The 17,036-nt window shown below is 43.0% G+C and overlaps 1 protein-coding gene across 3 annotated transcripts in view; it reads right to left on the reverse strand.

Moving 5' to 3' along the window:
- LOC126238161 (uncharacterized) overlaps positions 1-16,452 on the reverse strand; it is a 107,814-nt gene extending 91,362 nt beyond the window's left edge. For all 3 annotated transcript variants that reach the window (XM_049947772.1, XM_049947774.1, XM_049947773.1), the window contains exon 1: positions 16,374-16,452. In XM_049947772.1, coding sequence (XP_049803729.1) covers positions 16,374-16,418 — 45 coding nt within the window. In that variant the 5' untranslated portion in view covers positions 16,419-16,452. The remainder of the gene's footprint in view (positions 1-16,373) is intronic.
- Between the last annotated feature and the right edge of the window lie 584 nt (positions 16,453-17,036).

Below are 17,036 nucleotides of genomic sequence, written 5' to 3' on the forward strand. Positions count from 1 at the left end.
CAACAGATGGGGACGTTTGCAAGACAAGAACTATCTGCACGAACAGTTCGACGACGTTTGCAGTAGCATGGAATATCAGCTCGGAGACCATGGCTGCGGTTACTCTTGACGCTGCATTACAGACAGGAGCGCCTGAGATGGTGTACTGAACGACGAAGCTGGGTGCACGAATGGCAAAAGTCACTTTTTCGGAAGGATCCAGGTTCTGTTTACAGCAACATGATGGTCGCATCCGTGTTTGGCGACATCGCGGTGAACGCACATTGGAAGCGTGTATTCGCCATCGCCATACTGGCATATCACCCGGCGTGATGGTATGGGGTGCCATTGGTTACACGTCTCGGTCACTTCTTGTTCGCATTGACGGCACTTTGAACAGTGGACGTTACATTTCTGATGTTTTACGACCCGTAGCTCTTCCCTTCATTCGATCCCTGCGAAACCCTACATTTCGGCAGGATAATGCACGACCGCATGTTGCAGGTCCTGTACGAGCCTTTCTGGATACAGAAAATGTTCGACTGCTGCCCTGGCCAGCACATTCTCCAGATCTCTCACCAACTGAAAACTTCTGGTCAATGGTGGCCGAGCAACTGGCTCGTCACAATACGCCAGTCACTACTCTTGATGAACTGTGGTATCGTGTTGAAGCTGCATGGGCAGCTGTACCTGTACACGCCATCCAAGCTCTGTTTGATTCAGTGCTCAGGCGTATCAAGGCCGTTATTACGGCCAGAGGTGGTTGTTCTGGGTACTGATTTCTCAGGATTTATGCACCCAAATTGGGTGAAAATGTAATCACATGTCAGTTCTAGTATAATATATTTGTCCAATGAATACCCGTGTATCATCTGCATTTCTTCTTGGTGTAGCAATTTTAATGGCCAGTAGTGTATAAAGCGTATGGGGATGACGCGTAAAACAGTGCTCTATTTGTGGTAATGCGGGAATGGGACGATTTATCTGAGGTCCAGAAGGGCATGAGCATTGATTTTCAGGACAAGGGTGAAAAAATTACCGAAACACTAAGTTTCTAAACAGTTCACATGCCCCGTGGTTAAACTATACCGTGCATGACAAAATGGCGCTATCCAAAGCCAGCGTCGAGGCAGCTGTGGTGCGCCATGGACCATAGATGACAGAGGTGAATAATGGCTGTGGAAATCTGGACGAGTGAATAGACGGGTGCAACTGTTAACCGACTGACTGCCCAAATAAAACAAGGGCTACCAACAGTACCTCCTCAATAACCGTTCAGAAAATGTTGGTGCTCATGGGCCTCCCCAACAGGCGCCCGGTTCACGGACCCTTGCTGACTGCTGTTCATTGGCGACGAAGGCTGGAATATGCACGCCAACACCACAACTGGACATCTACCGAGTGTCGGCGAGTGGCGTCTTTATTAGATGGCCATTGCAGTGTACAGCGTGAAATGCTTCAAAGCAAACATCCTGCAATAATAGTCGAAAGGGTTCAGACCGGAGAAGGGAGCATTATTGTTTGGGGAATGTGTTCATAGCATTCACTGGGTGATCTCGTCATTCTGGAAGGCGCAATGGATCAACGCAAGTATGTATCTATCGTTCGGGATCATATCCATCCCTACATGTAGTCTGTTTGTCCTTGGTACAAGGGCATCTACCAGCAGGACAATGCAAAGTATCACACAGGTTGTAGTGTACGAGCATGGTTCGAAGAGCACCGGGATGATTTTACTAGATTTCCATGGCTACCGAACACCCTGCATTTAAACCCAATAGAGAATCTGTGGAATAACTTCAGTCGGGCTGTTCGCGCTGTGGATACTCAACCGAGAAATCTAGCGCACTGAAGATCAGACAGCTCAGTATCCTTGTTGGTACCTTCCAGAACCTCATTAGCTATCTTCCTGCACGTCACGCAGCAGTCCGAATTGCAATGGATGGTTATTCAGGCGTTCGACAGGTGGTCACGTTAATGTGGCTGGACATTGTAACTGAATGAGTGGATGGCTGCGTTCGATAATTCTACTAAGGAACGATGAAAGAAGCTTTAATTACATCCTAGTGAGAATAAAAGGAACCAACCAGAGCAGCTCACAGCATCCAACTCCGATGCTCAGGCTGTACAAACAAATGCATTATAGAGAAATGGGCTATTTCTTTCAATAAATATCAAGTATTTGAGTGGATGACGCTATCTGAAACCCCTGACTGGGTGATGATTGGAAACATTATTATATACCTGACTAAAAATGGTGTGAATATTTCAAGTGACAATTGTTTTCAGTAATGTATACACATGAATAGCTTTTTAGAAACTAAACGTGATTCAGAAAAGCGGAAGTCTAAAGACTGTATAGAAGAAAGGTGGATTTACTTTCTTAACGAAACCGAAAATCCTAAACAAAAATGCCTGCTGCTAAAATTATACGAGTATTTGTTTTTTGTTCCTCCACTCAACGCCACTGAGGAAAGAGTATGTGGAAAGAGTATTTTCGCTGATGTCCGCCCAGTGGACTGATGAAAGAAATCGACTGCTGCCAGAGACTGGAATCGATCTAATAGTGCCAGTATAACTAAAAGCTGACTTCCATGGAGTTTTATAAGTTGGTAAAAGAGAAAAAAGAATTGGTGAAAAAGATGAAATCTTCCAAAAAATGTGGTGTAACAATTAATTCTGTCCCAACAAGTTGCATGTAAATGTGTTCTAAACAAAAAAGTAATTTCGTTAAATTTTTTACTTCAATTCTACACCCTCATCTCAGTGTGTCCCAGCGAGGTCCCAGCTAGATATGGCAACCCTGCTTGCTGCAGGCAGAGTGAAGCCTTTCTTCGCCGAGGCACCAAGAGAGGGAAGATGGAGGGCCCATCATACCAGCCGCCTTATGCACATGGGAACGACACGCAGTACTAATCTGATAGCAGGCTGAGTGAGCCTGTGGCCGTCCTGGAGGTACTGGAACGAAGAAAAGTCGCCTCCCCTACCCAGGATTGGATGCAGGCCCTCCAGGACCGGAGCCTAGCGCGCTATGTGCTAGATCACCACAGCCACAATTGCAAGATATTCACTAAAATTTGTCCTCGTGTATCATACAAAAAAATCACTTATCTTAATCGTCAAAGAAAGCAGCTGGCCTTAAAAGGCGATTAAGCGCAGCTGACCATTGGCAAGTTATAAATGAATTAACAGATTGATGCAATGAGTATGAATGTTCGCTTTTACTGGAACTTACAAACTTTGAGAACGCACTGGACACTCTTTCAACCAAGTTTGTACTAGCTTTAATCAGAGATAAGGCATAGATTAATTACATGTTATTATACAATAAGGATAGAAGCTGAAGCAATGAATTACAATTTGTGCCACAACCGGGACTTGAACTCAGGTCTCTTGCTTATTAGGCAGATGGGCTCATTACACCACTATAGCACTGTGGTTACCACCTCTGCACGGACTATGTACGTCAAATGCCCTCCATAATACAGACTTGAATTGAAATGCTCAGCCCATTTTCCCCTTCTCACATTGTTACTGTAGCCGAGGCTCTCCGATATTGGACTAGCACCCCAGTCAGCAGGAGGCCCTTGTTCAAGTCCCAGCTGCGACATAAATTTTAATTCATTGCTTCAGCTTTTATCCTTATCGAAGATAAAGCTGAGACTAAGTCTCCATAAAAATGTTATCCCATGAGAGCAATGGTCACAAATCGATATTCATAGAGATATCGGCATAAAATGCAAATCTATAAACTTTGGCGGTCAGTGGATGAATGTGTGGCGCTGCAGAGCAATTGCACCACGCAGCTGACAAGGCAAATAAACGAGGCACACGTTGATGCCACGATATAAGGTCTTTGCGAGTTACGTTTCGTGTACTCAGTTGGATAGTAACTATGCCTTGCAGAAGGGAACGTGAACGATATACGCAGACCTCAGCATTTGAGAGAGGACGTGTAGTTGGGCGCAAAATGGCCAGCCGGAGTAATGGGTAAATCGCTCTACATTTGAATAGGAGTGATGTCACTATTCGATGATGATAATTGTAAGAATGGGTGAAGCATGGCCGAACACAAGTGTCAAGAAGGAAACGGTCGACCTAGAAAGGCGACAGGATGTGAAAATTGAGCAATCATCACAGAGGCAGTCAAGGCCACAGATTCATCAATATCATCGGTCCGGCTTGCAACTGGTGCTTCAGAGACCACAAGGACCATTAACTTGCGGCTCAGAGAAAGGGGGCTGAGCTTACAGCGCCCCTTGTGCCGACTACCATTCACCTCCGTACACCAACAAGCCCATTTGCAGTGATGTCGTGCAAATTCGGCCTGGAATCTCATGAGTGGAACAGAATTATCATCATTGAGGAGTCGCTCTTCGAACTGAGCCCTGATGATCAGCGATGACGTATTTGTAGACGTTCTTGACAACTGTGGGATACCAACTTGACTGTCGCCCGTCATACCTCCCGACAGTCGGGAGTGATCGTCTGGGGCGCCATTCGTTTTCATAGCAGGACCCCTTTGGTTGTCATCCGCGTCACCCTTACAGAACAGTGTTACGTTGACGATATTCTACGTCCAATTTTGTTGCCCTGTATGGCAAGCCTTCCTGGGTTTACATTTCAGTAAGACAATGCCCACCCACACACAGCGAGAGTTTCTACAGCTTTTCTCCGTGCTTGCCAAACTCTGCCTTGGCCAACAAAGTCGCCAGATCTCTCTCCCATTGAGAACGTTTGGAGTGTTATGGGCAGGGTCTTCCAACCAGCTTGGGATTCTGACGCTCTAACGCGCCAATTGGACAAAATTTGGCACAATACTCCTCAGGAGGACATCTAACAACTCTATTAATGAATGTCAAGCCGAATAACTGCTTGCATAAGGGCCAGAGGTGGAGCAACGAGATATTGACTTGCTCAATTTGTGAAGCTCTTCTTCTTGAATAAATCATCCAATTTTTTAAAAAATGTAGTTAATTGTTTAAACACGGTAAAATACGATCAGGGCCGATAAACTACCATAGTAAGAAGAATGAATCTTTGCTCGAGCCACGTCCATGGAACACACTCAGTGGTCTGAAGGGGGCGTGGCACGTTCGCCGCGAGTGCCGTTGAGACCGTTTTCCGGGTACAGGCAGTCAGTGTAGAAGGACGGAGAGCCCAGGCCTGCGGGGCAACGAGCTGGCTGTTTGTTCTACCGTCCGTGTGCCTTCCAAGTTGGTCTGGTTAGGCATCTTCTGCACACGACGGACTTGCGCTGGATTAGATTAGATTAATACTAGTTCCATGGATCATGAATACGATATTTCGTAATGATCTGGAACGAGTCAAATTTTCGAATACATGACATAATTAAGTTAATTTAACAACGTAATTAAGTTAATTTAACAATATAATTAAGTTAATATAACAATTTTATGTTTTTTTTAATTTATAATTTTTTAAAATTTATATCTAAAAATTCCTCTATGGAGTAGAAGGAGTTGTCATTCAGAAATTCTTTTAATTTCTTCTTAAATACTTGTTGGTTATCTGTCAGACTTTTGATACTATTTGGTAAGTGACCAAAGACTTTAGTGGGAGTATAATTCACCCCTTTCTGTGCCAAAGTTAGATTTAATCTTGAATAGTGAATATCATCCTTTCTCCTAGTATTGTAGTAACGCACACTGCTATTACTTTTGAATTGGGTTTGGTTGTTAATAACAAATTTCATAAGAGAGTATATATGCTGAGAAGCTACTGTGAATATCCCTGGATCCTTAAATAAATGTCTGCAGGATGATCTTGGGTGGACTCCAGCTATTATTCTGATTACACGCTTTTGTGCAATAAATACTTTATTCCTCAGTGATGAAATTACCCCAGAATATGATGCTATATGCAAGCAATGAGTGAAAATAGGCGTAGTAAGCTAATTTACTAAGATGTTTATCACCAAAATTTGCAATGACCATTATTGCATAAGTAGCTGAACTCAAACGTTTCAGCAGATCATCAATGTGTTTCTTCCAATTTAATCTCTCATCAATGGACACACCTAAAAATTTTGAATATTCTACCTTAGCTATACGCTTCTGATTAAGGTCTATATTTATTAATGGTGTCATACCATTTACTGCACGGAACTGTATGTACTGTGTCTTATCAAAATTCAGTGAGAGTCCGTTTACAAGGAACCACTTAGTAATTTTCTGAAACACATTATTGACAATTTCATCAGTTAATTCTTTTTTGTCAGGTGTGATTACTATACTTGTATCATCAGCAAAGAGAACTAACTTTACCTTTTCATGAATATAGAATGGCAAGTCATAAATATATATTAAGAACAACAAAGGACCCAAGACCGACCCTTGTGGAACCCAATTCTTGATAGTTCCCCAGTTTGAGGAATGTGCTGATCTTTGCATATTATGAGAACTGCTTATTTCAACTTTCTGCACTCTTCCAGTTAGGTACGAATTAAAACATTTGTGCACTGTCCCACTCATGCCACAATACTTGAGCCTGTCTAGCAGAATTTCATGATTTACACAATCAAAAGCCTTTGAGAGATCACAAAAAATCCCAATGGCTGGTGTTCGGTTATTCAGATCATTCAAAATTTGATTGGTGAAAGCATATATGGCATTTTCTGTTGAAAAAACTTTCTGGAAATGGAAGTGGACACATTATTCCTTTGGCTGACCAGGTCTGGAGATGAGGCGTGGCTTGTCGACATCTGACAGCTCCAAGTTTTCTACTGCTTGTCATTCCACAGTGACTTTGTATACTCGGTGAGCTACTTTTAGTTCGTTGCTTCGCTGCAGCATCCCTAAACGCTGACCTTACTACCAGCTGTGAGCACGATAATTTTGACTGGTTCGCTTCCTGTGCTTGTTTTGGTCCTGCTGCTTCTAAATTGGACTAAGCCCAGTCTCCTGTTTTTGTTGTTGCCTGGTGGTGGTTAAGTTCCTAAGGGACCAAACTGCTGAGGTCAGCGGTCGCCAGGGTTACATACTATTTAATCTAAAACTAACTTACGCTTAGAACAACACACACACCCATGCCCGAGGGAGGACTCGAACCTCTGATGGGGGGCGCCGCGCGCAAGGCGCCTCAGACCACATGGCTACCCTGCGCGGCTTTACCTGTTCCTGTGTCTGGCCAGCTGATTTGAGGAGCTTCCATTTGGCAACTGTCACAGCGTTATTACTTGATTGCGTATTTTAAATTATTAGGGTTTTGTAAATTTCTTGTATGTTAAGTTTCATTAACTGAGACGTCCAAAACATTTTTCCTAGTAGCTTTTGTACTAAATCGCCAAGTCGCTTTCTTTAGTTATTTGGAGCCTACAAGCTCATGTGCCTCATCGGAGCAATTCTTGTCGGTTGTATTTTGGTGGGTTATACTTCCAATAAAAGCTTGTGTTGGCTTAGGTGAGGTTCATCAGCCAACCTTTCGTGTTTTTCTTCCATCTATGTTTACTGTCGTGCGCCGTTAAGTTTTTACGGTTTCCGTCTCGTGGCGTGATTTGAAGCTGAATCTTACTCGGCCGCTGAACTTCCGTACTATCAGGTGCAAGTGGGGGTGATTACCTTGGCCAATTGCCTTATTATCTTTTAGCGATTTTTCGCAAACGTTTGTCTACACTGTTAGCGTGTAATACACTCCTGGAAATGGAAAAAAGAACACATTGACACCGGTGTGTCAGACCCACCATACTTGCTCCGGACACTGCGAGAGGGCTGTATAAGCAATGATCACACGCACGGCACAGCGGACACACCAGGACCCGCGGTGTTGGCCGTCGAATGGCGCTAGCTGCGCAGCATTTGTGCACCGCCGCCGTCACTGTCAGCCAGTTTGCCGTGGCATACGGAGCTCCATCGCAGTCTTTAACACTGGTAGCATGCCGCGACAGCGTGGACGTGAACCGTATGTGCAGTTGACGGACTTTGAGCGAGGGCGTATAGTGGGCATGCGGGAGGCCGGGTGGACGTACCGCCGAATTGCTCAACACGTGGGGCGTGAGGTCTCCACAGTACATCGATGTTGTCGCCAGTGGTCGGCGGAAGGTGCACGTGCCCGTCGACCTGGGACCGGACCGCAGCGACGCACGGATGCACGCCAAGACCGTAGGATCCTACGCAGTGCCGTAGGGGACCGCACCGCCACTTCCCAGCAAATTAGGGACACTGTTGCTTCTGGGGTATCGGCGAGGACCATTCGCAACCGTCTCCATGAAGCTGGGCTACGGTCCCGCACACCGTTAGGCCGTCTTCCGCTCACGCCCCAACATCGTGCAGCCCGCCTCCAGTGGTGTCGCGACAGGCGTGAATGGAGGGACGAATGGAGACGTGTCGTCTTCAGCGATGAGAGTCGCTTCTGTCTTGGTGCCAATGATGGTCGTATGCGTGTTTGGCGCCGTGCAGGTGAGCGCCACAATCAGGACTGCATACGACCGAGGCACACAGGGCCAACACCCAGCATCATGGTGTGGGGAGCGATCTCCTACACTGGCCGTACACCACTGGTGATCGTCGAGGGGACACTGAATAGTGCACGGTACATCCAAACCGTCATCGAACCCATCGTTCTACCATTCCTAGACCGGCAAGGGAACTTGCTGTTCCAACAGGACAATGCACGTCCATATGTATCCCGTGCCACCCAACGTGCTCTAGAAGGTGTAAGTCAACTACCCTGGCCAGCAAGATCTCCGGATCTGTGCCCCATTGAGCATGTTTGGGACTGGATGAAGCGTCGTCTCACGCGGTCTGCACGTCCAGCACGAACGCTGGTCCAACTGAGGCGCCAGGTGGAAATGGCATGGCAAGCCGTTCCACAGGACTACATCCAGAATCTCTACGATCGTCTCCATGGGAGAATAGCAGCCTGCATTGCTGCGAAAGGTGGATATACACTGTACTAGTGCCGACATTGTGCATGCTCTGTTGCCTGTGTCTATGTGCCTGTGGTTCTGTCAGTGTGATCATGTGATGTATCTGACCCCAGGAATGTGTCAATAAAGTTTCCCCTTCCTGGGACAATGAAATCACGGTGTTCTTATTTCAATTTCCAGGAGTGTATGATGACTTAAGTTTTTCTCTTTCTCCTTAAATATTGCTTTTCTGTTCATCTGGCTATCACTATATGTTCGTGCCTTTGGACGTGTTCCCACTGGTTGCTTCGGACACGAGAAGTATGGTGAAAAGTGTGTCGGGCGTGCCCTGAGTAATATCGGGTTCATTCCCGAGACTACAAGCCCGACGTGTGGTGGTTTCATATTGAACAGCTTTGACTGTTTCCTTTTAATTAAATTTTTAGGTGCACCTCCATTATTCGTTGTATTTTAGTAAAACAATTTCAAGAAATGTTTGCGGTCTACGTATCTGAGGACTGTTTTCTCAGAACCTTTGAAGAGATTGTTTTTATAACTTCAAATGGTGAAATATTATCTCGCTTCCCTTATTAAAAAAAAGCTGTAAATATTTCAACAATAGTAACCAGTGGCACAAAAGACTTGTATATTTTTGAAGAGAGAATAACATTTGTTGTACATCCGAGTTTTCACACTTCACGTTACCATGAATGACTTTTGGAGAGTTGAGAACAAGTATCTGAATTAACACCATAACCTTTCCTTATTTGATCTCACTGAAATATTTGGTAAATTGTTGATGGGTTATCAGTAATTGTTTTTAAGTAACTTTATTTGACAGTGTTGTCTTAATATATCAAGGTCCTGTCGGCCTAATTAATAAAGTTATTTAGCTGGTAAGCGTTAGTAAAAGTCTTCATACGAATGATGTTCAGCCCTTGTCTGGCCTCCTCCTTCCACTCCCAGGCAACTTTATGCCAGTAGTGCGTAACAAAGAACAACCGTGGTAAGATTCTGAGATCGCCTCCAATACAGCTGACAATGCCAGGTAATCATTATAATCATTTGTTTGCCTGTACATGTAAATCACATCTACTGATTTCCGTCTTATTCAGACAATTCCCTCGTGGGGCGACGCGACGTTTCTTTGTCTTAGAGTGTACGTCAGTGCTATAATGTCATTGCATCGCGTAAGGATTGTGAGAAATTCTAACTAAATACGACCCAGTGCGTTACCGAACCAGTGCTGTTACCTACTAGCTGAAGTACATTCCTTGAAGCCTATCTTCTACCGATAATATAGAGGGACGATTCTCAGTTTGCAATTGTTAACTTGAATTGGCTCGTGCGTCTAATTAAAGGTATGCCAGTTTTTATTCATTCTGTGAGTACTGGGTTTTGACGATAATGAAACCAGGTGTACTCTGTGCCGTTAAACGTTATTTCAATACGTTTCAATGGTCATGGAAATATGGTCATGGAAATATCGTCACCCAATACGTATGTGACAGTCAGCTCAAAACTAAGATGAATTTCTGTTGCTTTTTGCCGACCTGTGTGGAGCTAACTAGCGAAGGAAACTGCAAAGAGCTTCTCCAGAAAGCTGTCGTCGCACAAAAGTACGAGTACAGTTGCGTTAACTCAACACCACTTCAAGAACCACTGGACATCTGCGGTCTCTAGTATTTCTAAGAGACAGACAATGAGGTAACGTCTTATCGCATAGCAAAATAGATAAATCTGGAACTCTGGACCATCTTGTCTGCCGAGAAATTGCGCACACCAAAGAATCTACAATGTGAGAAAAGTTTTGTTTTCGTATACACCAATGAGGCAGTTAAGAATCTACAGCCAAGAAATAAACGTGTTTCTACGATTATTCAACGTATGTTTCACTGACTTGAAATCAATGAAATATGATAGATACATACAGTACTCACCACACCAGATTGATATCAAACTACCTCGTCTGACAGACGATGTCATGTCCAAATTTCAATACATTTGTTTGTGATAGCTTTGTGGCGTCGTGAAAAGCTATTGGTAATGTCTAAACAAAGTAAAAATGAGAAATAAAAGTATTTTTGATTGATTATTGTATTTATTAACGATTGTGGACCTGGGTATTCTATTTGAGGAGGCTTACATTTAGAAGACCGCCAATGGGAGATTTTACATGCGACGTGATTTCTTTCCTCAATACAAAACTGAAATGTGTGATGTGCCTGGAATTTGATTGACTTGGAACCATGTGGTTTTGTTCCAGAACTTAAGACTCAATTGAATTAGGTCAGAATTTCATGTCAATCAAATGCTTTATTTTATTCCGTTAAATTTGAAATAACAATGAATATCAAGGGCTTTATTTACAGGTAGATTTAGATCGCAAGATCGATGTTCAAGTAAAGAATCAAAACAAAAAAGTTGTCTTTCCAGTGGTATACTGTGACAGCCTGAAGGCCGCATTTGATTATTACGAACATTTTTTTAAAGAAACGGTCTAACCGGTCCAGTCGTTCTCAAGTGATGCATTCACCAACGAAGAGAATTTAATTTTTATTTATTTGAGACGATTCTGAGGATTAGCAGAAACTTTTTAGAGTGTCGAACGTAGTGATCATGAAGCATCGGAAGCTATCTTGGACAACGATTCTACTGGCCATTTATCTCCCTACAAAAGCGTTATGAAAAACATCTTAAAAGGGCCTCCTTCATCTCCTGCACTCCTGCTCCCACCCCATTCCTTATACAACAAAACCTCGCCCACTACATGACATAATCTCGCTGACTGCTCTTCTCCAACTATGTATGTCTAAAAATGAAATACACTACTGGCCATTAAAATTGCTACACCAAGAAAAAATGCAGATGATAATCGGGTATTCATTGGACAAATATAATATACTAGAACTGACATGTGGTAACAGCCGGCCGGGGTGGCCGAGCGGTTCTAGGTGCTACAGTCTGGAACTCCGCGACCGCTACGGTCGCAGGTTCGAATCCTGCCTCGGGTATGGATGTGTGTGTTGTCCTTAAGTTAGTTATGTTTAAGTAGTTCTAAGTTCTAGGAGACTGATGACCTTAGAAGTTAAGTCCCATAGTGCTCAGAGCCATTTGAATCATTTTTGTGATAACATTTTCACGCAATTTGGGTGCATAGATCCTGAGAACAACCACCTCTGGCCTTGATACGCCTGGGTTGGGTCAAACAGAGCTTGGATGGCGTGTACAGGTACAGCTGCTCATGCAGCTTCAACACGATCCCACAGTTCATCAAGAGTAGTGACTGGCATATTGTGACGAGCCAGTTGCTCGGCCACCATTGACCAGACGTTTTCAATTCGTGAGAGATCTGGAGAATGTGCTGGCCAGGGCAACAGTCAAACATTTTCTGTATCCAGAAAGGCCCGTACAAGACCTGCAACAGACGGTCGTGCATTATCCTGCTAAAATGTAGGGTTTCGCAGGGATCGAATGAAGGGTAGAGCCACGGGTCGTAACACATCTGAAATGTAACGTCCACTGTTCAAAGTGCCGTCAATGCGAACAAGAGGTGACCGAGAGGTGTAACCTATGGCACCCCATACCATCACGCCGGGTGATACGCCAGTATGGTGATAACGAATACACGCTTCCAATGTTCGTTCACCGCGATGTCGTCAAACACGGATGCGACCGTCATGTTGCTGTAAACAGAACCTGGATTCATCTGAAAAAATGACGTTTTGTCATTCGTGCAGCGAGGTTCGTCGTTGAGTACACCATCGCAGGCGCTCCTGTCTGTGAGGCAGCGTCAAGCGTAACCGCAGCCATGGTATCCGAGCTGATAGTCCATGCTGCTATAAACGTCGTCGAACTGTTCGTGCAGATGGTTGTCTTGCAAACGTCCCCATCTGTTGACTCAGGGATCGAGACGTGGCTGCACGATCCGTTACAGCCATGCGGATAAGATGCCTGTCATCTCGACTGCTAGTGATACGAGGCCGTTGGGATCCAGTACGGCGTTCCGTATTACGCTCCTGAACCCACCGATTCCATATTCTGCTAACAGTCATTGGATCTCGACCAACGCGGGCAACAATGTCGCGATACGATAAACCGTAATCGCGATAGGCTACAATCCGACCTTTATCAAAGTCGGGAACGTGATGGTACGCATTTCTCCTCCTTACACGAGGCATCACAACAACGTTTCACCACGCAACGCCGGTCAACTGCTGTTTGTGTATGAGAATTCGGTTGGAAACTTTCCTCATGTCAGCACGTTGTAGGTGTCGCCACCGGCGCCAACCTCGTGTGAATGCTCTGAAAAGCTAATCATTTGCACATCATCTTCGTGGTGTAGCAATTTTAATGGCCAGTAGTGTACGTAAAAGAAACTGGATGAAACCTATTTTATTTTTAGTACTTTGGTAAAATGGAATCCTAAGAATTTTCCTCTGATTTATCCATACATGAATTAGTTATTCATCCCTCCACCATTGCACATAACAAATACTGCATACTACCCGAGAAAAAATTTAATGAAATGCGAATCCAAGCTGTTTCTTACGAGAATCTGTATTTAACTAGTAAGACTATCCTCTTACATTCAGAATAAAAACTTGAAAATTTACGACAGGGTGATGTTGAAACACGCGAAAGAAGCAGAGGCGGGTGAGTCGAGAATGGTATTTTCTCTGCCGACGTGGGCGGTGAGCGTCTGCCTGTGTAGTGCCCAGTGCGCGCTCTTCTTTGCGGTATGTTAGTCTGGTGAAGAAATTTCGAAAATATTCAGAAAGGGACGAGAAGGCGCTAGCATTTCTTCTTGTCTCATGGGCCAACAATGAGACTAGAACTCTTATTGCCGGCTAATATTTTGGCGCGAACCTCTGTGTGACTCATCAGAAGACAGGAGGGAATTTGACGACAAGTTTCCTCTTTCCGATAGCTCAGTAAATAACCTTGAGCCCTGGTTGGCGGACGCTGTTTTCGGCGGTCTTTCTTTACGATGGGATGCCAGGATTAGGGAGACAAAAACATCCTCGACAGATTAGGGGTCTGAAGCCAGAGCAGTATAGATAGGGTCTGATCCCAGTGCTGTGAAGAATGGTAGTGTTCTCGCTTCAGTGTTTGAACTGAACCGAGACTAGTAGGGTGTGAAGTTTAGGAACGTCGCGAAAACGTTAGATGTTACTTAAAAATGTATTCACGATTCTCATTTTAGTTACTTGAGTTCTTTCGCGATTAAGGTGTGGATTCCAACTGAATCTTGTAATGCCACATCTTGGTCACTAACTTGCCAACTGCACGTATTAGTTCCTGTCCATGTCTGAGCAGCACCTCTCATTGTACCATGGGTAAAGCGAATATTTCTGGCACATCGTCTGAAGTTAATTCAGTCGCAATCTCTGGAGGTAACACCTATGTGTTTCCTAGTGCCTTTTGGGCCAACCATGTGTGTATTTTTGTGTAATTGAGACAGCTTAATGCTTCATGTCTCATTTGTTATTTTGAATGAAGACGTCCGCTATGTTTAGTTTTCCCCATGCCAGTTGATTATTATGAAATAAATGAATTTTTTATTATTATTTCTTTTTATTATTTCAGTAGCCTCTGTGCTGATAATGGATTAGCCAGGGCGATCAACCATACTCATATATGAGGACGTGCTTCTTGTGACAGTTCCGTTGTGCAAATCTTTACCAAATTACACGCAGCATTTCAATTACACTTGCTTGTCCCCCTATAATTTAATTAGAAAGAAACTAATAAAAAATTTAACATTATGTGTGATTCCATAGCAGAAGATACTGTTTATTTAGCTCCACACACTTCATTAAAGTACCTCGAACTGTTCTGAAGGAATATGAATGTTGAGCTCACAGATGTTAAAAAACCGCCTGGTGCGCATGCTTTGTCTTCTTTTACGTCTAATGTCTAGTCAATATCCAGCCATCTGTCTTCTGTTTGTTGCAGTAACTTTCACAGATCCTTTAGTATCATGCACTTGGCAGTTGTCACAATGGCGAAGACTCAAGACCATATTTTCCTCAGTAATAATTACTAATTTTTATAGTACCCAACACTTGGAAAGGTTTCCGCAGTTATTGAAGCACATAGATTTTCGTAGACAGTTCCAAAATCATTTTGTGTCTACGTATGTCAATACCATTTTAGCAGCTCATGCGTTGGCAGATCTCTAAATATTGTCTTTTGCACCATGTACAGATATAGGAAGAATATCATTATGTGACAAAGACTCTCCTTTCAATTTTTATCCCGTTAAATTTGCACCATGATGTATTACCAATCTGATGGAGAACAGGACATAACCTTTCATACGTGGTAAATTTACAAAAACATATTGTTCACGCATCTTCATGAACTGTACGTCAATTGGCCGTATGTCTTCTCTTCATGAGATCTTTGGAGATATTCAAACAATAATTTTCAGTGACAACTTAATTAATGGACCACCAAAAATAGTACACAGAGTACAAAAATAGTACACACAAACATACTTATTTTCGCAAACTGGGAAATAAACTTCTAAAGAATTAATACGTGCGGAACAAGCAAGCATCGAAATACCGTTAATAAAAGTTTGTTAATAAAAGTTTGTCACAACGCTTTTGAATAGAAAACGAAAACCCCTAAATGAGGAGTGAGCGTTAAAACAAAGATAAAATTTCAAATCTTAGCATAACATCAAAAGCGGTCTTGGGTATTAGCACACAATATTAAATAAAACTCAGAATAAAATAACTAAAACTAATTTTTCAGGAAAATCTCAGAGACAAAATCACTTTAAAATTTCGATTTTTTTCAATGACCATTACTTATTGGTAACAACTGGCCGCTCTTGCTGCAAGTCAGAAAAATTTCACTTAGAATGAATCATTACAGAAGATTGTCAGCAGCTGATTTCACTGTATAAACAACATATTAGAAGATGGGGTCATACGAACCCAGAATCGAAAAATTATGAATCTGACAGGGCATAAGGAATAAAGTGACAAGGAAAATAATTTATATAGCGAAATCAAAAATGGTCGTTTTGGCCTCAGCTTTGCATGTTCTGTACACAGTTCGTGCTCTGTCTACTGCACAAAGCTTTGAATACTGGGAAATGAGGATTTCTCAGCAAGATTAGAGGAGAAGTCAGCGGTGTTAAAAGATACAAGTATAATTTCAAAAAATGAGGTCTTTAAAGGGAATCTATATTGTGTGACAAAACAGCTCGTATAAATAGTTTTTCATGCATCCGTTAGTCAATGTTTTTATTGCCACAATGATTCTCAGTAAATACCTCCGAAATGCCGAGCACCAGTTCCTAAAGATTTTTCAGTATTTGTTACATTAATTAGAGAAAACTTAATTCTCATCCTTCCTTTTTGTTTTGAACCTACGAAGTAATTTTAAAAACAATTACAAGGCGATATTTGTGTTACAATTGCACGAAAGTTTCAACATTACGTTAACATGAATTAATGAAATGTCCATGATAGTTAATAAAAATGTAGACAAAGAAACTCGTGTCTCTCACCAGCCACAGCAAGCACCAGAAAGTAAAAGCGCAGCAATAGAACATATCGAATCTTTAGAGTCTTCCTTGTATCTGCCCTAACAAAATTCCGCTGTGTAGTTTATAACATACAGCAGGAAACCGGAAGCGGATGTATTCATCACTGGAACACCTGTCACTGCACGGCACACGCTGTCCAACGTGTGGTGTTACTGCGATGCGTATCCGTCGTGTATGGACAACAGAGTCAGGGTGCAATTTTCTTTTCACAGTTGTCAAAAAATAATGTATGAGTCCGTGTTTTGTGGATTTGTCATTGCCAGCACAGAACAACCAAAGTCTGACTACGTGTTTAACTCGTTCTCTAAATCATAATGTATATCGTGTTGTTTTTCCAAGATAAGTTAACAACGGTATATGTTTCATAAACATAAGCTTTCATCGGGCTTACTGTAACCACTGCCACGGGTATACTAAATACTGTTGCTGTGACAAAGAAGAAAAGATTTTATAAGGAGAATGGGTCCGGAAACATTTTAATGTCGTATTACAATACATTTTCTATGACTCTGGGTGACTGGAATTCGAGGGTAGGAAAAGGGAGAGAAGGAAACATAGTAGGTGAATATGGATTGGGGGTAAGAAATGAAAGAGGAAGCCGTCTGGTAGAATTTTGCACAGAGC

Source organism: Schistocerca nitens, chromosome 1 (genome assembly GCF_023898315.1).
Source record: "Schistocerca nitens isolate TAMUIC-IGC-003100 chromosome 1, iqSchNite1.1, whole genome shotgun sequence".
In the NCBI taxonomy this organism is placed as follows: domain Eukaryota; kingdom Metazoa; phylum Arthropoda; class Insecta; order Orthoptera; family Acrididae; genus Schistocerca; species Schistocerca nitens.